Here is a 21,885-nt window from a genome sequence, read left to right on the forward strand (position 1 = left end):
GGCGAAAGTGGCCTTCTTTCCTCCGCGTGTTCGTTTAATTTCGGGTGGTGAGCATATTGGCTATCCAAATACAAGTTGGGAGACGATGATCAGTGCCTTCGAAAGTTTTATTTGCAGAATATTCTGGGCACATGTGAGTTACAGACAATGGCTGTAGTAGATCACGAGTGCAAAGAAGAAACAAGGGATTCACAACATATTTATATCACCAGAAGGGCGGCACTGAAACTATGGTGCGGCATCAGGACTTTAGTTTCTCCGTTTTCAATGTTTTTTTCACCTATTAAATCTTGCATCACAAGATTCCCTGAAGGTGGCCACTGTTGCCAGGCTTCTTGCCAAGATTACAAGGATCTCAAACTACTTTCACAGGAGCACAATAGGCAACGGTGCATTGAAATGAGTGTGCCACTGACCTGATAAGAAAACATTTTATTCACTTAAAGACCAATTTGTCAAATTGAGCATTTCATTCAGTTATTCTTTCGCATAAACATAAGTCATTTAGAAAGTAGCGGGATATCGTTCACCTACAGCACAAACACAATACAATCGACTCAAAAAAGGTATTTGAAGCAAAACGAATGTCATGTCATCCCCACCTAAAATGATAAATAAAAGTGATAAACACCATTGTTTATAGGGAAGAGCAATACTTTCAAACTAGAATATTTCTACTCAGGAAACACCGTTGCAACTGTTATTGCAATACCACATCATACTTTTGATATGGTGATACAACTTCACTTGTCTTCTTAATAGGAACGTAATACGTGTTAGAGTTCATCTTTCTCTTCTCCTTGGCAGTAGCATGATGCTCTCTGGCTGTTCATGTAGGGTCTGCAGCCGAGAGTCCACACCGTGTTGAACAAAGTGTCTGCCACCGTTTCACATGCTGAAGAACAAGAGGTCCAGTGCATGTTAGTCTTTGCAGCAGAGTTGTCGATAGTACGTACCCAAAAAACACTGTAGTTTTTTTTTTTTTTTTTTTACATATCTTTACAAATCTGGGCCTTAACGGTGATTTAGTTGGCTTTTTAGCTCCATTTTGTTTGGCAGTTGTGATTAATCCTTATGAATTTCATTTCAACTCAAGTCAAGTACCGTATTGGCCCGAATATAAGACGGTGTTTTTTTGCATTGAAATAAGACTGAAAAAGTGGGGGTCGTTTTATATTCGAGGTCTAGACATTATACCCATTCACGACGCAAGATGGAACCAGATATCCATTGAAGCGAATGCTGAACTTGACTCACCAGGCCAAAGCGAACCCCTGTCACAAAGAATAAAAATAGCGGTAGCACAAAGAAGAAAAATTAAAAAATAGCGGTGAGAAAGAAAAGAGAAGAAAATAATAGAAGAGATAACAGAAAATGGAGAAACGTAGCAACAATCTGGAGAAAAGTGGGTCGAAGATCGGCCAGGTTAACCGGCAGCTGAGAAGAACTTATGGTGTAAACTTCAAGATGCTTTTTCTCTCAAATATATTGGTATAATCATATGTTTCAGATGTACTGTAATTATTTTCTGTATAAAAATTAACTTGGTGTTCAAAAAGACTTTTTTCAAACTTGAGTCTTGAAAAAGAGGGGGTTGTAGTGACTTCTATATACATAATTCACCACCAACTGCAAACGTGTGAATGCAATGTTTTCATATGCTTGTCAGAGAGTTCACGATCATTTGGTAACGGGGTAGAAATAATTGCAGTCCTTTTAAGGACCGCCATGTTAGTCTGCTTGTTTCTATGGAAACTGACTTTTGGCGGGTCTCGTTTTGCGCGGGGAGTTTTTTTGGTGTGCTAATAAAAACGACACACTCTCTTGGAGTGCGTACGTGAGAAATTGTCGCTTTCTTCGAGTTTCTATCATTTCCACACTGGTGACCCTCGACGTTTTTTGCTGGACGATTCCAGACCGCGAAGATGTCCGTGAACGCTGTTTCGCTCAAGCTCCCCGAGTTTTGGGAATCAACTGCGTCTGCTTGGTTCGCTCAGACCGAGGCCCAGTTCGCCCTACGCGACATCACTGCGGATACTACGAAATACTACTACGTTGTTTCCGCGCTGGGCAGTTCGACGGCGTCCAGGGTCGTGAGTTTCCTCAAGTCTCCTCCGACAGAAGGACGATATGATGCGCTGAAGGCTCACTTATTGAAAACCTTTGAACTTTCCGACGCTGAACGAGCCAACAAACTTTTCTCTCTCCACGGCCTGGGGGACGGCAAGCCCTCCGAGTTAATGGATCGTATGCTCGAGCTGCTAGGCGAGCACAAACCGGACTTTCTTTTTCTGCGCCAGTTACCCACCCAGGTGAGGGCAGCTTTAGCTAACACTGCTATCACTGACTGTAGAGAGCTCGCTGCGGAGGCTGATAAATTTTTCCTGGCCGGCCAGCAACACTGTGCAGCGGCTCTCCTCCCCGTGACTGCCGTTGGTGCCTCCGATGATTACGCACTCGTCGCGGCGGCTGTCCCTCACCCGCGGCCGGCTACTGGTTTATGTTTTTACCACGCCAAGTTTGGACCGAAGGCTAAGGGTGCCGCTCGCCGTGCTCGTTCGGCGGGCCGGGAAACGCCGCGGCCGGCGCTCATTAGTGGCCATGAGCGTCGTTGGCGGGCTGCTTTTCATCTGTGACTCTATCTCTGGACGGCGTTTCTTCTGCGAAGGGGCACAGCGCAGCATTTTGCCCGCATCGCAGATCGACATGGTAGCTGACAGCCACGGCCCTCCTTTGGCAGCTGCTAATGGGAGCCCCATTCGCACCTACGGCATGAGGTTCGTGGAACTGTGCTTCGGTGGGCAGCGCTTTAGTTGGGACTTTGTTACAGCGCGTGTCTATGTGCCTCTTTTGGGGCGGATTTTTTGTGCGCTCATGGACTTTTAGTGGATGTGAAAACGTTTAATAGACGCTGCCACTTTCTGTTCTTACGCGTGCACACTCGGACCGGCTGACGTCATCCGACTCTCCAGCATAGTCCCCCTCACAAACGCTTTCCATCGCCTGCTTGCCGAATTCCCTGCACTCACACAGCCCACCTTCACTTCAGCGACTGCCAGGCATGGGGTGGAACACCACATCGCCACGACGGGCCCACCGGTCTACGCCCGCGCCCGGTGCCTGGACCCGGCCAAACTGGCTGTGGCCAAGACGGAGTTCGACAACATGGAGCGCCTGGGGATTGTCCGCCGCTCTAACAGACCTTGGGCCTCTCCTCTCCACATGGTCCCTAAACCCGGTGGCGGCTGCCGCCCTTGTGAAGATTATCGACGACTCAATGACGCTACAACGCCCGACCGCTACCCTGTGCCGCACATCCAGGATTTCTCAGCTCACCTAGCCGGCAAGGTGATTTTTTTCCAAGGTCGACCTCGTTAGGGGCTACCATCAGGTGCCCGTTCACCCCCCTGACATCCATAAAACGGCAGTGATCACACCTCTTGGATTATTTGAGTTTCTGCGCATGCCATTTGGACTTAAGAACGCTGCTCAGACCTTCCAACGTCTGATGGACTCTGTGCTGTGGGACCTTCCCTTTGTTTTCGTGTACCTTGACGACATCCTGTTAGCAAGTTCTTCCACGGCAGACCACATGGCACACCTCCGAACCCTTTTTCAACGGCTCAGTCAACACGGACTTATCATCAACCCAGCGAAGTGCCAGTTTGGCCTCTCCACCATAGACTTTTGGGGCACAGGGTCACGGAGGCAGGCGCAGTTCCTCTCCCGTCCAAGGTAGAAGCCGTCACAGCGTTCCCACGCCCAGTCACCATGAAGTCCCTGCAGGAATTTCTTGGCATGGTGAACTTCTATCGTTTCATCCCGGGAGCGGCTCGCACTATGCAGCCTCTTTATGAGGCCCTTAAAGGCAAGAAGCCCAAGCACACTGTTGACTGGACTGAAAGCAGGGTCAGGGCTTTTATGGATACTAAAGCAGCTTTGGCACGAGCTACGATGCTGGCACATCCCTCCTCTTCTGCCCCTGTGGCACTGACCACGGATGCTTCGGACTATGTGGTGGGGGCGGTGTTTGAACAGTGGGTGGACGGTACCTGGCAGCCTCTCGCTTTTTTCAGTAGGCAGTTACGCCTCCCTGTGCGGAAGTACAGTACTTTCGACCGTGAACTGCTTGGGATGTACCTCGCCATCCGCCATTTTCGACACATGCTGGAAGGCCGCCGGTTTACAGTTTACGTCGACCACAAACCTTTGACCTTCACCATGTCCAAGGCCACAGAACCATGGTCCGCCCGACAGCAACGCCAGCTGACCTATGTCTCCGAGTTTACTACAGACATTCAACACGTGGCGGGGAAAGACAACTGTGTTGCTGACTGCCTCTCCAGAGCCATGGCTGGAGCGGTCCACCTGGGTCTCGACTATTGCAGTATGGCGAAGGACCAGGCTACCGACACCACAGTGCAGCAGTGCCGGTCGTCCACTACAGGTTGGCAGCTGAGGGACATGGTCTTTGGCAGCTCCGGTACCACTTTGCTCTGTGACGTCTCCACAGGCACCCCTCGGCCTGTGGTTCCCTTGAGCTGGCGACACCTGGTTTTTGATGCTGTCCATGGACTCTCTCACCCGGGGACCAAGGCCTCTCAAAGACTGGTGGCAGCCAAGTTCGTGTGGCACGGCCTGAAGAAGGATGTCAGAGATCGGGCTCGTGCCTGCGTGGAGTGCCAGCGGGCCAAGGTGCTCGCCACACCAAGGCCCCTTTGGAACACTTTCACGTGCCTGAGCGACGTTTTGACCATGTTAACGTCAACCTGGTTGGCCCCCTGCCCCCTTCTCGGGGGTACACTCACCTGTTAACTATGGTCGACCGCACCACACGTTGGGCGGAGGTCGCCCCGCTGTCGTCCATTACATCAGTCGACGTGGCACGGGCGTTTATTGGCACCTGGATATCCCGTTTTGGCGCCCCTTCGGATATTTCCTCGGATCGCGGCGTGCAGTTCACTTCTGAGCTTTGGACTGCAGTGGCAGACAGCTTAGGGGTGAAGTTGCACCGCACCACAGCGTATCACCCGCAGGGCAACGGCCTTTGCGAACATTTCCACCGGTCGATGAAGGCTGTTCTTCGTGCCACCTTGAAGGACGGCAACTGGATTGACAGACTCCCATGGGTCATGCTGGGCATCAGGACGGCGCCTAAGGAGGATCTCCGGTCTTCCTCTGCGGAGCTGGTTTATGGCCAGCCTCTGCGGATGCCTGGGGATTTTGTGCCGACTGCTTCTACTCCTTGGTCGGCCACGGCACAACGCTCCACCCTCTTGGACAATGCCAGACTCTTTGCCCCTCTGCCCACTTCCTGCCATGGTGTTCCAGGTTCCCACGTGCCCAAGGACCTACTATCAGTTGGTTATGTGTTCATTCGCGTTGATGGGCACAGAGGGCCCCTGCACCCTCCTTATGAGGCCCCCTTCCGGGTTTTGGAGGCGGGACAGAAACATTTTGTAATTGACATGGGGGGTAAACCCGAGCGGGTCTCGGTGGACCACCTCAAGCCAGCTCACTTGGACTTGGCCGGGCCGGTTGAAGTGGCTCGCCTGCCGAGGCGGGGTCGTCCTCCTACCGGACGCTTGTATCCTAGCCTTCTCCCCTCTGACCCCTTCCCCGTGCCTCCCCCCGTCTCCAGTTTCTACTGTTCCTCCGCGCCCACCCCCTAGGGATGCGCTTCCTCACTCCCCCGTCCTGCGTAGCCGTTACGGCCGCCGGATTGGCCCCCCACGACTTGAACTTTAGAGTGTCTATTTTTGTTGGGTTGAATTCTGGGGGGACGTGTGTAGTGACTTTGATATACATAATTCACCACCAACTGCAAACGTGTGAATGCAATGTTTTCATATGCTTGTCAGAGAGTTCACGATCATTTGGGAACGGGGTAGAAATAATTGCAGTCCCTTTAAGGACCGCCATGTTAGTCTGCTTGTTTCTATGGAAACTGACTTTCGGCGGGTCTCGTTTTGCGCGGGGAGTTTTTTTTGGTGTGCTAATAAAAACGACACACTCTCTCGGAGTGCGAACGTGAGAAATTGTCGCTTTCTTCGAGTTTCTACAATTTCCACAGGGTCGTCTTATAATCAGGCCAATACGGTACAACTTTATTGTCACTCATGAAAGCATTTAAAAGGTTTTTGATTTTTCAAACGCAGTTCATTTATCTGATTGCTCCATTTCAACCATCAGTGAGTTACAAAGGAATAAACATGTAAGATCACATTCAGCTGTAAAGGGGATGTGACCCCCAAAATGTTCTTTATATTATCTTTTATGCACCCCCACCAGTCTAAACATAGCCTTCTGATTAATATTACATTGATGGAATGAATTAATGGGGAAGTCAACACAAACATTTTCTTTATAACAATATGTTCTATGCAGTCCCACTCGTCAAAACACAGCATTCGGATTAATGTATTTGTGGAATATGAATTCAGCAGCAGCATCCGCTACTTCTTAATCCATCTCAGGGGGCAGCCATTCTGCCACTTGCTGTCGACCAATCATGGCTCAGCTTGCAAATGTCACATGACCAAACTTGGGAAAACAGTAGGCACTGTGATGTCATTTTCAGTTGACAGCAATTGGCAAAATGGCCACCCCCTGAGATGGATAAAAATAGGTGAGTTTTGCTGCTTAACACAAACATTATGAATCAGAATACCGCGTTTTGACTTATGAGGCTGTATCGAACATATTGTAAAGAAGGTTTTAGGGTTGACTTCCCTGTAAAGGCAGGTCAGTTTCCTACAATGTACAAGAGTGGACCTGTAACATTCAGCAAGGTGAGAATTGTGAACATGAGGAAATGGGATGGAAAGAGGATACCAACCTTCAACTTTGGACACAAAACCAAGGCTCTTCTTGAGATCGGTGCAGATGCTGTGGAGGCACCAGCGAAACTTGGAGTCACAGCGGTACTTGTTTGAGCCACAGGTGTCATAACACATGTCCAGCTGATTGCAACACTTGGTCATGGCGGGGATCCCCATATCCATCTAGGGCACAGCAAATGGTTGCTGTTATCACATTTGGCGCCATTGTTGGCACCCGTAGGCAAGAGCTTTGCTTGTTGTTGTTTTTGTCTTTTGTTTCGTCATTTGATGTTTGTTGTCCTTTGTGTGGACAGTTTTCCGCATTTTGCCGTGACATTTGGCGAACGAGAAGAATCTGCTTGATGGGTGCACCTTCTCAGCAGCACGCATGTACGAGCACTGATTTGGTTTTCGGCGACACGTATGCCGGTGCTATTTGACTGTCGCCGTTCAACAGCCGGGGTGCTTTGTGTTTTTTGCACCTGTAATGGGCAGCATTTTTTACAGCCCCGTTTTCTTCAGCGAAGATGTCGGCACTGTTGGACAGTCTGCTTTGGTGCAGCTGGATGGATGGCCGGTGGAGCCGAGAGAGGAGCATTGGCGTATTTGGAACAGAGAGTCACTCCTTGGAATTGGAGGGATTTACATGGGGATGGGAGAAGTGAACCAAACCAATCTCTTCTTTTTCTTTAATGGACACTACAGCTTCGTGTTTATTTTCAATCTTAGCTTGTAGTTGACGTGTGCACACTTTGAGCAGGACGTCTCTGACGCACTGGTAAAAGGACACTTTGATTCTCTCCTCTTTCATCAAGCAATGGTTCAAACAACAAACCGTATGCAGGAATAGAAGAAGAAGAAGAAAAACCTTTATTAGTCTCGCAATGGAGAAATTCCCAATTCACGGCAGCAAAGTTATGAAAGGAAGAAGTAGAACAACAAAATATAGGAGCGGCTGGAAAGGCAGCCACTCACGCGGCGCCATTTTGAAGTCAAAATAACAAAAATAACACAACACAACACATAGGACACAGACAGTCGTGCAATCTTCACCACATAGTGGTGATGATTGCATGACTGTCCGTTATGTTATTGTATTGTATTGTATTGGATAAACGTTATTGTCAAATGTACTGTATGCGTAACATACAGCACAGTTATGTGCTGTGATATGTTATTTTGTTATTTTATGTTAACTGTTCTGAAAAGGGCTTTGTTACAGCTGCAGCTTGTAACACTCTAGTTACAAAGTCAACGTCTTCGAAACCTGTGACTTGTTGGTGTTTTGTAAAAACAAAACACACAAAAAAAAAAGATAATATTTGATTGTGTAATATTAATTCATATTGAAAATGAAAACAATATGGGCTGCAGGATCTGGTCCAACTAACTGTCTCTGTTGCAAAGTCAACAGTGCAGTTGATTATTATAATACACAGATGTGACATCATAGTAATACATCAAAGTTTCATGAAAAAATATTAATGTTCCACTAAGAAACAGCGACAGCCTTGTTTCCAATTTTGATCTTTGGAACCAATGTTGAATAAAGCATAAGATGAAAAACAGGGTTTGACAACAAAGTTGTTGCCGTTTTTTAAAATTCTTTTGTATAAACATTTTGCATTAATTGCCATAAATGTTGTGAAGCACATACCCCTTCTGGAACAGGAAGCCCAAAGAAGTACGAGCTGCACCCATCAGGCTCAGGCATCTGGTACCCAGGACGTGGAAGTGGAGCATTACCTGAGAAAGGTGAAGAACTCGACATGTATACAAATTAGAGCTGTCAAACGATTAAAATATTTAATCTAATTTAAAACGCAACTGTCATAATTAACTCAAATGAACTAAAAATTAATCGTGATTACTCACGCATTTTTTATTGTTTCTGAATTTCCTTTTATATTTTTTGTCCTATTTTTCCCCATCTTAATGCTCTCATCAACATGGAATCATGAATCATTTTTCTATGTGCAAAATGCAAATATTTACTGAAATAACAATTTTGATTTTCAATTTTACATGAACATTTTTCACTTGGAGCAGTTATTCACACATAATCTCTCACACAATATTACTGTCCATCAACAACAGTGAAAAAAATATTTTGTCACACAACAGCTGCTTTAACAGCTCTTTTTATGGACTCAAAACAGAGCAATATAACATTATAAAGTGCACATCTAAGGTAAACTAGAACTCAGCCTATAGTGGATTTAAGCCATGGTTGCATACTTCGTTTTTCTCAAGTTTGCTTTGAACACAGCAGTCAGGCTATGTTGATTCTGTTGGTCCTTCTTGCGCGCAAGTCTCTCTACGGTTTTGTGTAGACATCATTTCGGATGACTACACTTAGTTAGATGACAACACGGGAGACGTTTTATTTTAAGTATGGTCGCTACCACTGCACCGCTGAACTCTCTACATGCCTCAGCGCACCGTCACTGTCAGACGAACACAGAGAAGCTCCACCCCCATTATTTATATGGACACGGAACATGGTAACCTTCCACACAAAATAGTTCCAAACAAGTAACAATCGTGTCAGTGGCATACATCGAACTGAACAGAATGCCTGCTCTTTCTTCACCAGAGGCTCATCAACCTAGTCTCTTATTTCTCTCCCGAAACAGTGTCTTCTCCCGCTTGGTGTAACTTAGCCTTCTCCGCTACATACAATCTCTGTACACAGCTTGTAATGGAGGCTCTCGCTGGCAATCCGTAGTGGAGTCGTTAGATGCAATGCGAATGATTTCAGCTTGAGTCGAGCTGTGGACAATGTTGACAGGCTCGCATGCAGTTGCCATACATTTAGCTATGGCTTCAGCAAATTTTTTCTTCGTCGTGTTATCCATTTTCTTCGCTTTGAAATGATCCATAGCTGTTTGTCTTAGACGAGGGGGCGGAGTACTCACGTCAGCTGTGTGCTTGGCTATTAAGTGGTATTTCAGGCTCGACGTGCTATGATGATAGCTCAGTTTACTACTGCAAAACATACAGGTAACTTTGGTCTTGTTAGTGGAACAATCTGGCAACTTTTTAAAAGTAAACTTTCCATTCATAAACTCATTAAGTATCCGTTTTCGGTGTCTCGCGCTGCCGTGGCTGGCAAAACTAACGTGCGTGGACCTGTGCAGCGCGCATGTTGTTTTGTTTCTGGTTTATTTATAGAGCAACGTAACATCCGCTGTGACGTGTGCCGTGTTAATCTCGCGAGAAAATTTTTAATCCCGTCAAAATTCATTTAAATTAATGCCAATAGAAATGCGCTAAAATGACAGCTCGAAGACAAATATTTCATGGGGTCAAGCACACATTGAGAAATGAGATATCACCATATGAAACCTATTTGCTATCGGATGAGGTCACAGTCCATTTTGTGACCCTCGCAGATGATAAGAACATTGATAATTGCAAGGAATTTACAACAGTGGGCCCCGTGAAAGGGTGTTGGACATTCTTTTTCATAAAGGTGATAAAATATTTTTTATTTTCGCTGTGACGTTTATGTATATATATTTTTGTCTCCGTCTGATCAGCATGACCAAATACCCTAAACCCTAAAACAATATAAAGCAATGCAAATTTTAAATGTTTTTCATCTGAAAACAGCACAACTGTGACAACACTGTATCACAAGAAATGCCAAATGTAACTTTCTGAATTAAAGGTTTTCGACAATAATCCGTTCCAGAAGGCTGTTCGAAAAACGATTTGTTCGAAATCCAAAACTGTTTTATTCGCCCATGATTAGGGGTGAATACACTATGCAGAAATAACATAAAAATAGTTAGATTTGCGTAAAGCACAACAGACAATAAAGTTGTGTCCAATCCAAAACATCCCCTCACAATGAACAGTACATGGGGAAGCTTCACTTGCACGTGTAAGGAAGTCAAGTCAAGGGAGTCAAGTAGCGTACACGGGTTTGCTTTGTCGAAAGCCGGTTTTCGGTCGCAACCCGAGGCGTAAAAATTTCACATTTTCTGGTTGAAAACCGATTTGATCGAGAAGAGAGACGTTCGAAAACCGAGGTTTGACTGTACTTTACCGTATCGGCAGCGGTATTGGCATAGTCCATCTCGTCCTCCCATGAACTCCAGAATTGAGTCAAAGTAGCCGCTGGCAGCCTCAAAGCCACCTCTCAGAGAGTTCAGGCCCCACTCGGTGTTCTCATCCTCCACAACATTAGATGCTGGAGACGGAGGCGATGCTGCTGTGCCAGTTTCTTCGGTTTCTTGAGTGACAGCACTGCGGAGGAACAGGAGCAGGAGGGGAGCAATTAGGGCCCAGCGGCTCATTCTGCAGCTCATAGAGTTCAATACACAAACTAAAACGCTCACAGGCTGAGTAGTGAAACTGCGTGACCTGAACTTTGAGCATGTAGACGTCAGGACAACCTCCGATGTGGAGGAGCAAAGTCCAGGTTTTGTCTTGCAGAGCTTGTAATCACGCTTTGTGATTAATCGCACACACTGATACTGTACCCGGTTCACTCTGGTTTAATTGGATTTTTCTTCTATCAATTTAGAACTAACTCTTTTTTAATCGCGGGTAACTTTTCTCAATTGTTCAGATGTGCTCCCGGTCCAGGGGTGTACGTACAGTCAATATTATATTGCATCTAATGAGGGAACGGGGATAACACAATAATAAAAAGTAGAGTCAGACAAATGCCTTTTTTGTTCACTTTCTTAAGTGCAAATCAAATATACGTATTTCTTTTGTTTTTAGGAGAGTTCAACAGTTTTGTGGTTTAGATTTGTTTCTCGGTGCTCTTTTTTTGACTGATTTTTAAAGACACAGACCTTGTCTTGATGTGCGGCGAGGTTCATGACTGTGGAGCGCAACGTGATCCTTATCCTCATAACATGACTGTTGTGGCATCGTACCTGCTGGACTTCAATGTGCACTTTTTATTTAGTCACAAGAGTCTGGCCTCAGACAAGCACTGTTCGGCGCAGATGCACTGTCACACAGGAAGTTCTGGAATATATTTCAAAATAAAAGTGAATTGCACTACTGTACAGTACATGGTAGTAAGTGGCACGATAGATTTTAAAATAAAACTCAATTGCATGGAACACTTTAAAATCAGCACCGCCGTAAAAAATAATACAAAGAATACAAATTGTTTTTCAGACAAGTTTTAAAGATGGCCAATGAGGGGTTTTGGCTAACGTTTCCCAGTTAATTTGGTTGCTTGGCTGCATTGTGTAATTTTTTTCTATTGTGGTTATTTCCAATATGCACGCCTATTTGTGGATTGTTTTCAGCATTTTTGGCCACGACATTTGTCAAAGGAGAAGAAACTGTGCTTGGTGGTTGCGCCTTCTCGGCAGCACTGATTTTGATTGGGAGGAATGGCGGTGCCATTTGACTGTAGTTGCTGGACAGCCCCGGCCGGGGTGCTTGTGGTTTTATTTATTTTTTTGCGCCTGATATGGCCAGAATTTTTCACACCCCCGCTTTATTCTTGATTATATTTATAGCTACTTAAAAGATGAAGTTCTCTACTGACTTGGCATTCGGTACCCAGTTAATTTAGTTGCATAGCATAATGTAATTGTTTCTACTGTAGTTGTTACCACTATGCACATCTATTTATGTTTCTCAAATCAGAACAAAAAAATTGTTGGTGGGTTGAGGATAAAAATTTCGAGGGACAGCGAACGCAGCAGTGCTTTGTGACGCAGAATTTACGGGACATTGCCACATTGGAATCGTATTTTGGCGTATACAATTAACTAGAGGAGAGTTTTGATTAAAACAAGTGTTAGGTTTCTTGTCATAATGGCTTTCACAAATCTCTTTGCAAATCTTTCTCACAATGGTGCGAAGATGAATGATCAGCCGTCAGTTACAGTCAGGTAAGCGCGGCAATCTTTGGTTAATTCATTCATTATTTAGGTTGCACTTACTTTTAGACTTCGTTAATGCTTCTCTGACCTGGTCTATTTATTTTCAGGGGCGACATTGACAAGATTCAAAGGAGTATAAGAGGCAAAAGGAGAGCGAGCAGAGGCCAGCGACTTGGTCCTCGTATAAAGGTATGTTCAACAGTTGTTTAAATCCTCATAAGGTCATTAAATTTTGCATAAACAATTATCCGCAACGTTAATGTACGTATATATTGCCATTAATGCTGCGTCTGGCTCTTCTCTTTATTTTATCCTTTGAGAGAAAGAGGAGAGCTTGCTCAGAGCAGGCTGCATGAGTTCCATGTCAGTCGATGGATGCTTAAACACCAGCTCAACTGTCCAATACAGGGGTTGCAGCATCGGGCTGTGTTTTTTATTAATTATTTTTATTTATTTTTTTGCTGCTGCAGGAGTGACTGGTGCACTTGAAAATAGATCGCTTCACGAGGAAAGAGCATAATTTGGAAAAAATGAAGCGACATCTTCAGACATCAGCCAGGAAGTTAAATCTTGGGTGCAAATAAATGGGTCTTCCAAATCCACAATAACCTAAAGCGGGGGTCGGCAACACGCGGCTCCAGAGCCGCATGCGGCTCTTTAGCGACATCTAGTGGCTCCCTGGAGCTTTATAAAAAAAAATTTGAAAATGGAAAAAGATTTTGATAGTAGGCTAATACAGCTTAAATAGATATAGATACATGTTGCAGCTCCGAAAAAGGAGAGCTGTGGTGTTGTTTTTTAAAACATACACTTTATTTATGTTTTTAACAGTCTCGACAAACACAGACACGTCTGTGTCAGACTCTCTGCCTTCTCTCTTCTCGTTCGACTCGAGAGGCGTTCAAAGACGGCCTCAGAAAAACGGAAATTAATGATCACTTCACTGACACTAAGAAAAGCGAAAATAATGCACCAAAACAAAAAAATCAAGCGAGGAAATTACAAAATAGATTTTATGGGGGCGTTTGTGAACACACAACAAAGGAATGAATAACAAACAATTCTGAGACAGTCCAGTCTCCTACATACATACAGCATGTGTTTCCTTCATTCTAAGTTTTATAGAAGGCTTTTATTTTTTTGCGGCTCCAGACATATTTGCTTTTTGTTTTTTTTGTCCTATATGGCTCTTTCAACATTTTGGGTTGCCCTGACCTAAAGCATACGGCCGAACTGGTTGTACAATGGCAACGTTTTATTTTTTGGGCTGCCATCTCAAAACTGTCATTAAAAATGTAAGAGCAGACCTGAGATGGCATGTGTGAGTAGCTTTGTGGAAGGATGTCCAACACGTTTGACCTCGCATTTAGCAAATACAAATACTTTTGGTAATTCTAACTGGCCAAGAACGGCAAACGTTTAAGCTTTCATGTCAGACAGGGAGGAAAAAGTGTCTTTTTGTATCATTTATGTATAACATGATTCCAACTGTATGTTTTATATTTCACACTGAGTTGGGAATTTGTGAGTAAATTGAGAAGATATCATGATTTCAGTTAACTGTATATCACTGCGACAGTTTTGGGGGGTATGATGCTGTGAGAATTTTCCATTGTTAGGTGATAACTCTCGCAGCACTTTTTGATGTTGGCTTTGTTTGTGAGACAAATAAAGGTTTACTTATCTTATCATATCTTATCTTTTCGTAATCTAGACAATTGATTTGTCTGTATCTCTTTCACAGAGGCAATGTAACTGGACAAAGGCAAGCAGAAGTGATTTTGATACATTTTCCCAAGATGATCATTCCAAGACTTTAGACTACCATGTGCAGATCACTGACCATGAGAAGATGAGGCCTGGCTTCACCGAGAGGGTAGCAAATAACTGTGCCAATGAGGCCTCGCACAGTGGCCAAAAATGTCAAACAAACCACAGCGTGAACCAGCAACAGCAGAGAAAACGCACCAAGCGCCAAAAAGGTCGACAACAGGAGCAAGGATGGCCTCAAAATCGAGCACGAAGCCATCCTACAAAAAGTTCAAGGAAACCTGAAGCCGGAACAGAACCCAGAAAGCATATGAAGAACAGAAATAAGACTCAGGTGAGATTTCTAATCGTGACGAATTAAAGTAGCGCAAGTTTGGGTTTACTTCTTACAACTTCACTTCAAATTCTACCGGCATGCTTCTAATTATTTCTCTTCTTAGCCCATCAAATATTTCTCACCGGAGTTCAGGGAGCAGAACATTGTGCTGGTGAATGAACAAATTGTCTGCCGACATTTTCTTCATGGGAAGTGCATCAAGGTGGGTGATGTTTTTGCGCACGTTAACTGAAAACTCGCATCAACCAAAAGAAAACATTTTAATAAAGGACGTTTTGAAAAGTTGCTGCTATCCCCCTCGCTCTCGTCCGCAGGGTGACAGCTGTCAAATGCAGCACATCGAAGCGCGGAACGATCTCATCAAAAAGCATTGCAAGTATTACCTGCAAGGAGCCTGCGTGAAAGGGGACCACTGCCCATTTATGCACAATATCCTTTGCAGTAGACCAAATAATGTCATCGTGGACTACAATTTGGTAACATGTAGCACGGGCGAGGCAACCAGCGTTTGGGGTAAAGTCTTGATCCACTTCGGACTCGTGCCCGAAGTACTTCAGTTCCATTTCCGTTATTTCCTGAACGGCTGTGCACAGTCCTTTCCCTGCAAATTTTTCCATAAAAAAGGAAAGTGCTGTAAAGGAGAGGACTGTCGGTTTTCTCACGAGCCACTTAATGACATCACCACGAAATTGTTGAATGAGGTATGTATACAAAGTTTGCTTGTTCACGTCGTGTGTCCATTTAAATTACAATTGTTAAAAAAAAAGTATGTCAACCCCTTGGAGCGACGAGGATTATCCATAAATTTGTGATCAAATTTGATTTGATCCTTATCACAAGTCACAACAAAAGATCAACAAAGTCTGCTTAACACCACAAAAAAAGAAATTTAAATTAACATTCATCAAAGTCCTGAATCAGCCAACCTGAGTCCAACTAAAGTGAGAATATTGCAGATGGTGGTTGCCCAATCAAAAACACACATGCCCCATAAAAACAACCACACACACACAGAAAAACACCTGTTTTGCAATATTATTCACTTGTATGAAGTTAGAAAGGGAAATAAAGGTCTTGCTAAAAGTTTGGATGTGCACCAGTCCATAGTAAGACTATTCAGCAATGGCGCTACTCTCCCTCAGCGTGGCCATCCTGTAAACCACAGGTGTCAAACCCAAGGCCCGGGGGCCAGATCTCACCCGCCACATCATTTTATGTGGCCCGCCAAAGCAAATTATGTGTATCGACTTCATGTTTCTCGCTAAAATACCAACATTGCAAACTGTCTTTTAAACACGTTGACCTATTGCAAGAATTTTTTTCCCAACCACCCTTTTAAAATAAACGTAATAACATTTGGGGGAAAAAACTGTTTTTATTGGCCTCTAGTTTCAAAACTAGTTATCCATCAGAATCAGAATCATCTTTATTGGCCAAGTATGTAGAACACACAAGGAATTTGTCTCCGGTATAACACGCTGCATTAGTATGATCGTAAACAACAAAATCATTGAACCATTTTAGAGTAACCAGTAGCAGTATTTGTAGTACAAGAAGAGTGACTATGTCAGTGACTGTTTAAGGAGTTAATGGCTAGAGGGAAGAAGCTGTTTAAGTGTCTACTGGATTTGGTGCGCATGGATCTGTAGCGTCTGCCTGAGGGGAGTAGCTGGAAAAGGTGGTGGGCAGGGTGCGGGGGATCCAGGAGGATTTTCCGTGCCCTTGTCTTGATTCTTGCAGTGTGCAAGTCCTCAAGAGTGGGTAGGGCAGTGCCAATGATTTTTTCCGCCGTCCTAACTGTCCGTTTAAGTCTGATTTTGTCCTTTTTTGTGGCGGCCCCAAACCAAACCGTGATGGAAGAACACAGGATTGATTCGATGACTGCCGTGTAGCACCTCCTATGGCAGACCATGCTTCCTGAGCAGCCTCAGGAAGTACATCCTCTGCCGGGCCCTTTTCAGGATGGAGATGGTGTTGACTTCCCACTTCATGTCCTGGGAGACTGTGATTCCCAGGAACTTGAAGGTCTCGACGGTTGACACAGGGCAGTTGGATAGTGTGAGGGGCAACTGTGGAGAAGAATGTTTCCTGAAGTCCACGATTATCTCTACAGTCTTGAGCGTGTTCAGCCCGAGGTTGTGTCGGCTGCACCAGAGCTCCAGCTGCTCCACTTGTTGGCGGTACGCAGACTCGTCGCCGTCTTTGATGAGACCGATGACCGTGGTGTCGTCTGCGAACTTTATGAGTTTGACAGCTGCATCTGTTGAGTTGCAATCGTTTGTGTAGAGAGAGAAGAGCAGTGGAGAGAGGACACATCCCTGTGGGGCTCCAGTGCTGGTGGTGCGTATTGATGATGTTGTTGCTCCCAGTCTCACCTGTTGTGTCCGTCCCGTCAGGAAGCTGAGGATCCACTGGCAGATCGTAGGGGACACACCGAGGTGGAGAAGTTTGGGGGTGAGGAGTTCCGGGATGATGGTGTTGAACGCAGAGCTGAAATCCACAAACAGAATCCTTGCGTAGGTCCCTGTGCTGTCGAGGTGCTCGAGGATGTAGTGCAGACCTATGTTGACTGCGTCTTCCACAGACCTGTTTGCCCGGTAGGCAAACTGGAGAGGGTCCAGCAGAGGTCCGGTGACGTTCTTTAGGTGGTTCAGCACAAGGCGTTCAAAGGACTTCATGACCACAGACGTCAGGGCGACAGGCCTATAGTCGTTCAGTTCCGATGTTGCTGATTTCTTGGGAACTGGGATGATGGTAGACTGTTTGAAGCAGGATGGGACCTCACACAGCTCCAGGGATCTGTTGAAGATTTGTGTGAAGACCGGAGCCAGCTGGTCAGCGCAGACTTTCAGGCAGGAGGGGGACACTTTGTCGGGCCCCGCAGCTTTCTTGATCTTCTGCTGCTTGAAGAGCCGTCTCACGTCCTGTTCGTGGATCTGTAGTGGAGAAAAAGAGGGTGGGGGTGGGGGGGTAGGTAGAGTGGTTTCTGGTAGAGGGAAAGGTAGATTTCCCTCTACCAGACTGGTAGAGGGTGTGTGTGGGAAATGGGGGTGTCCTTTTCAAATCGGCAGAAAAACATGTTTAGTTCATTAGCAAGACCCTTATTGTTCACTGTTTGGGGGGGGGGGGGGGTGGCATTCTATAGTTAGTGATTGCTTTCAGGCCATTCCATACAAATCAATTTGTTGTGTAGCCTATATTTAATATGAGACGATTATATATGAAATAATTAGTCATCACTGCCCTCCCAAGGAAACAATAACTAGGATATGGCCCGTGAGAGAAATGGGTTTCGACACCCCTGCTTTAAACATAAGAGCAAGAGCATTGTGCATTGAGTTCAGGGAAAATATTAAGACTTCCAGAAATCTCTGGCACGTTGACGTCTTTGTTGCCAAATATACACAAGTCAAACAGACAAGAATTAAAGTATTTGGAGGACACCAAGGAAGTCACTTTTGTCCTCAAAACAATTGCGATTGGGTTGAATTTAGCGAGAGAGTCCCTGGATGTTCTGCAGCACGACTAGGGACCGATTACATAGATGAAACCAAAAGTGTGTTGTCTGGAAGGAGCGCAGGACGCAAAATACATGGTGCGTGGAGGAAAAAAAAGGACCAAAATAAATCCATCCATCCATTTTCCGAACCGCTTGATCCTCAGTAGGGTCGCGGGGGGTGCTGGAGCCCATCCCAGCTGTCTTCGGGCAGTGGGCGGGGGACACCCTGAATCGGTTGCCAGCCAATCGCAGGGCACACAGAGACGAACAACCATCCACACTCACATTCACACCTAGGGACAATTTAGAGTGTTCAATCAGCCTGCCATGCATGTTTTTGGAATGTGGGAGGAAACCGGAGCACCCGGAGAAAACCCACGCAGACCCGGGGAGAACATGCAAACTCCACACAGGGAGGCCGGAGCTGGAATTGAACCCGGTACCTCTGCACTGTGAAGTCGACGTGCTAACCACTGGACTACCGGGCCGCCTTCCAAAATAAATAAATCAACAGCTGAATTGCTTAAACAGAAGAAAGTGTAGCCTCAGTAGTGGCCCAGTCAAAGCCCTGACCTCAACCCGATTGATGTACTGTGGCTAGACCTCAACAGTGTAATATCCCAAGAACATTGCAGAGTCTAAATGTCCACATACATTTTCCACCTTGCACTGTGATGTTTACATTGTTTCTTTCAACAAAATGGTATTGGTTCGACAAAATTGTTTCCATTGTTGTGACTTAGATGATCAGATTGCATGTATTGACCAATTTATGCCAACATCGAATCATTCCATAGGGGGTGCACACTTTTTCCCGCAGCTGTACTTTTGCAATGTGTTCCAAACTACTGCACAGTTCTTTCTCTACAGGTCATGGCGTTAGAGGTGGGGTATGCGAAGAAAAATGAGCAGTCTTCAGTTCAGCCCGTGACAGGAGATGAGCCAGAGGTCACGCAAGTTCCCAATCCTCCTGTTATACATCAAGAAGCAAATGAGGGCTCTGGTGAATTAGTACAGCCCTTCAAGTATGTGTTCACGCAATCGCTTGAAATCTAAGCACAATCACGTAGAATTTAACCTTTAAAAAGTTTGTGCAGCTGGACCCACTGTAGATTTTTTTTTTCAGGTTTAACTTTTACAACAGTGCCGAACCGAATGCAAATAACAAGGAAACGTGTTGGGCTGAACAAGTGGGGGATGTCACTAAAGAAGATGCTCAGGCATGTGAAGCAGCTTGCCAGTCTCCCTCAGTTGTCCCCTCCCCTGGGCTGCCAGTTTTATACTCTGTTGAGGCAGTAGTGGGACTAAAGTCGTCCGCTGTCTTTAAAACTCCCTTAAGTCCAAATCCAACCATGCTCTCTGTCCCTCCTGCCTCCTCTGGCTGCAGCGGCTTGTCAACCCATTGCGAAGTCCCTTACTCGGTTGACGTCCGCATGGCATCTAAATCCACAGAGATGGGTCACTCACCTACCGCTGCTGCACCAATGCCGCAGGTGGAATCTTACACTCCCACAGGCCAGCGGAGCTCTGCGAGCCTACGTAACAAAGCCTCAGATTTATCACGTCCACAAAATGAGCCTTTGAGAGAGACGACAGCCTGCCAAGTGGCTCAAGAGATTTACTCTGACGATACACCAGCGCCGACTTCTACGTCGAAACTCACTCAAGCGGAGAAGTGTGCAGCATACATGATAACCGGACGCACAAGACATAAGAGCTCACTCCATTGTCTTGAAAAAGAGGAAAAGCAGAATCCAACAACAGACACGACGTCGTCTGTAGACTGCGCTCAAATGCTCAAGTCCAGCAAGCTGGACTTCCAAAGCCTTTTTTCTAGCCCCCCTCATCTGTTATCTACCCCCAATCCGACAAATGATTTCTATCCTCTTAATCAGTCACTTCAGAGGTCCACACCGTTCCAAGAGAGTACCTCTGTTCTAACTGCACTTATCAACCCCTCCTCGGAATCCGCCACTTGCGGGAAACCCAACCTTCCCCTGCAGCGCCTGTATTCCAAAAACGCCAAATCTGCTCTCACTTCTCCGGCACCACAGGCATATTGTTCAAGTGGAACAACAACACAGTGTAAAACTGAGACTCCTAGCCTCCCAGCACTCGGTTGTAATAAAACCTTGAAAACGCCATTGAAAAGCCTTTTTGCGAGCAGCGTCCTTGACGCGCAGAGTTCAACAACCTTATCCACCCCCCGACAGCAGACTCAAGAAAATGCTCCCAGGGGGACACCCACCAGCAAACTGGCAACCCATCAGCCGCTCCACGGCGCACATCCATCCGTTGGTAAGAAGACCCCATTCAAGGCTTATGAGCACTATTATGAGTTCTGAAACAAGTTGTCTTTGTCATTCTGTAGATTCTTCACCAGCAGCCACTTCAAAATCAGTCCTGAAAACACTCTTCCTGTCCCTGAGCCCGTATCAGCAAGACAGCCAGTAATCGAATGGTATTATTCAATATCTAATATGAGAAGAGGACACACTCTTGTTAAAATTTATCATGTCCAAAGACTTCTGTAAAGTGCATGTAGGGATACACATGCACTTTGTAATGTCACGGTTGTGCCGTATTTATATATATATATATATATATATATATACAGGAGTATTATCGTCTCCTTTCTTTCTACCACATCAAGCTAACATTTTAGCAATGGTAGCTTATTTATATATATATATAAATTTTATTTTTTTTACATCTACTGCATGTCAAGTTGGAGCACAATGGCACTAACATTGGCGCTTTTAAGAGCATAAAAATGGCCTCGCCACGTTGAGGTTTGGACTGTGTTCAGATAACTGTAGATAAACCTGAAGCCTCACATATCCTGAAACGCAAAGGGTTGGTTGAACCATGACAGCTCCACTTGACCCATTTTAAGACTTTAAAAATCAATGTTTATTCTCGGTACAGTTGTTTTCTTTTGTATTACTGGATATTGAATATGATATTTTATAGCATGTGTTTTTTGTCTTTTGAGCACATCTTATAAAGTAATTAAATCTTGAAAATCAAGATGTGTTGTGGTGTATCTATCCATCCAGCCATCTCTTGTTTGTGCCACATATCCTCTTGAGCATTGTGCCTGGCTGGAGCCTATCCCAGCTGACGTCGGGGCGGGGAGGCGGACTGCACCCTGGACTTGTCGACAATCAGTCAGAGTGCACATCGTGGGAACCGAACAACCGATGCTGCTTGCACTGAAGTCGGGAATGTACTACATCAGCATCAGTGATTGTCATGGTGTAACTACGGAGTAAATAAAGCAAGTGCTTGCAGCTAATGGCGCAAATATTTTCACTTTTTGGTGCTTTGCAACATGTTTTATTCTTTCCACTACTCTTGCAGCCACAATTTGGAACTCTTAAAAACTGTCAGAGCAAGAATCCTGCTGCCTTTAAATTAAACACAGCTGAGCACATATTTTTTTCATGGGGACTGCATCTGTCATTTTTGACGTTTTTTTTTAAATACCTGCGCATTGGGATTCCTCAATGTGTCAATAGCTGTGAGGCCAGGAGATGTAATTTAGACAAGGTGAGCGAGATGGGCCACTGACTTACTTGTTTGCTTCCGGTC

General features: G+C 45.2%; 2 protein-coding genes across 4 annotated transcripts; one reads left to right on the forward strand and one right to left on the reverse strand.

Annotated features, from left to right (window-relative positions):
- Positions 1-88: 88 nt before the first annotated feature.
- LOC147200792 (group XIIB secretory phospholipase A2-like protein) lies at positions 89-11,167 on the reverse strand. Its single transcript, XM_086119464.1, has 4 exons — positions 10,876-11,167; positions 8,479-8,567; positions 6,839-7,004; positions 89-895 (listed from the first exon to the last, which is right to left on the reverse strand). The coding sequence occupies exons 1-4, from the start codon at positions 11,135-11,137 to the stop codon at positions 777-779; spliced, it is 636 nt and encodes a 211-aa protein (XP_085975590.1). The 5' UTR covers positions 11,138-11,167; the 3' UTR covers positions 89-776.
- Positions 11,168-12,537: 1,370 nt separating this feature from the next.
- Positions 12,538-21,589, forward strand: LOC147200793 (uncharacterized). 3 transcript variants are annotated; one of them, XM_086121185.1, is made up of 9 exons: positions 12,538-12,694; positions 12,793-12,874; positions 14,430-14,789; positions 14,896-14,994; positions 15,107-15,493; positions 19,162-19,316; positions 19,418-20,589; positions 20,663-20,752; positions 21,351-21,589. In XM_086121185.1, exons 1-8 carry the CDS (start codon positions 12,618-12,620, stop codon positions 20,743-20,745), a joined length of 2,415 nt encoding a protein of 804 aa, XP_085977311.1. In that variant the 5' UTR covers positions 12,538-12,617; the 3' UTR covers positions 20,746-20,752; positions 21,351-21,589. The 3 variants fall into 3 exon arrangements, with proteins under 3 accessions (XP_085977311.1, XP_085977312.1, XP_085977310.1); XM_086121186.1 differs by having other exon boundaries at positions 15,107-15,221; positions 15,384-15,493; positions 20,663-21,589; XM_086121184.1 differs by having other exon boundaries at positions 20,663-21,589.
- Positions 21,590-21,885: the final 296 nt, after the last annotated feature.

Source organism: Hippocampus guttulatus, chromosome 9 (assembly GCF_054856545.1).
Source record: "Hippocampus guttulatus isolate MCC_2025c chromosome 9, RoL_Hgut_1.0, whole genome shotgun sequence".
Taxonomy (NCBI): domain Eukaryota; kingdom Metazoa; phylum Chordata; class Actinopteri; order Syngnathiformes; family Syngnathidae; genus Hippocampus; species Hippocampus guttulatus.

What these genes read in the sequence shown, in the direction of transcription:
- LOC147200792 (XM_086119464.1), bottom strand. Translation starts at nt 11,137, where the DNA reads ATGAGCTGCAGAATGAGCCGCTGGGCCCTAATTGCTCCCCTCCTGCTC. An exon ending in CCAATACCGCTGCCGATACG is followed by an intron (nt 8,568 to 10,875) that starts GTAAAGTACAGT and finishes CACCTTTCTCAG; the next exon opens with GTAATGCTCCACTTCCACGT. An exon ending in TTTTGTGTCCAAAGTTGAAG is followed by an intron (nt 896 to 6,838) that starts GTTGGTATCCTC and finishes CTTGTTCTTCAG; the next exon opens with CATGTGAAACGGTGGCAGAC.
- LOC147200793 (XM_086121184.1), top strand. Translation starts at nt 12,618, where the DNA reads ATGGCTTTCACAAATCTCTTTGCAAATCTTTCTCACAATGGTGCGAAG. An exon ending in CAGCCGTCAGTTACAGTCAG is followed by an intron (nt 12,695 to 12,792) that starts GTAAGCGCGGCA and finishes ATTTATTTTCAG; the next exon opens with GGGCGACATTGACAAGATTC. An exon ending in GACTTGGTCCTCGTATAAAG is followed by an intron (nt 12,875 to 14,429) that starts GTATGTTCAACA and finishes TCTCTTTCACAG; the next exon opens with AGGCAATGTAACTGGACAAA.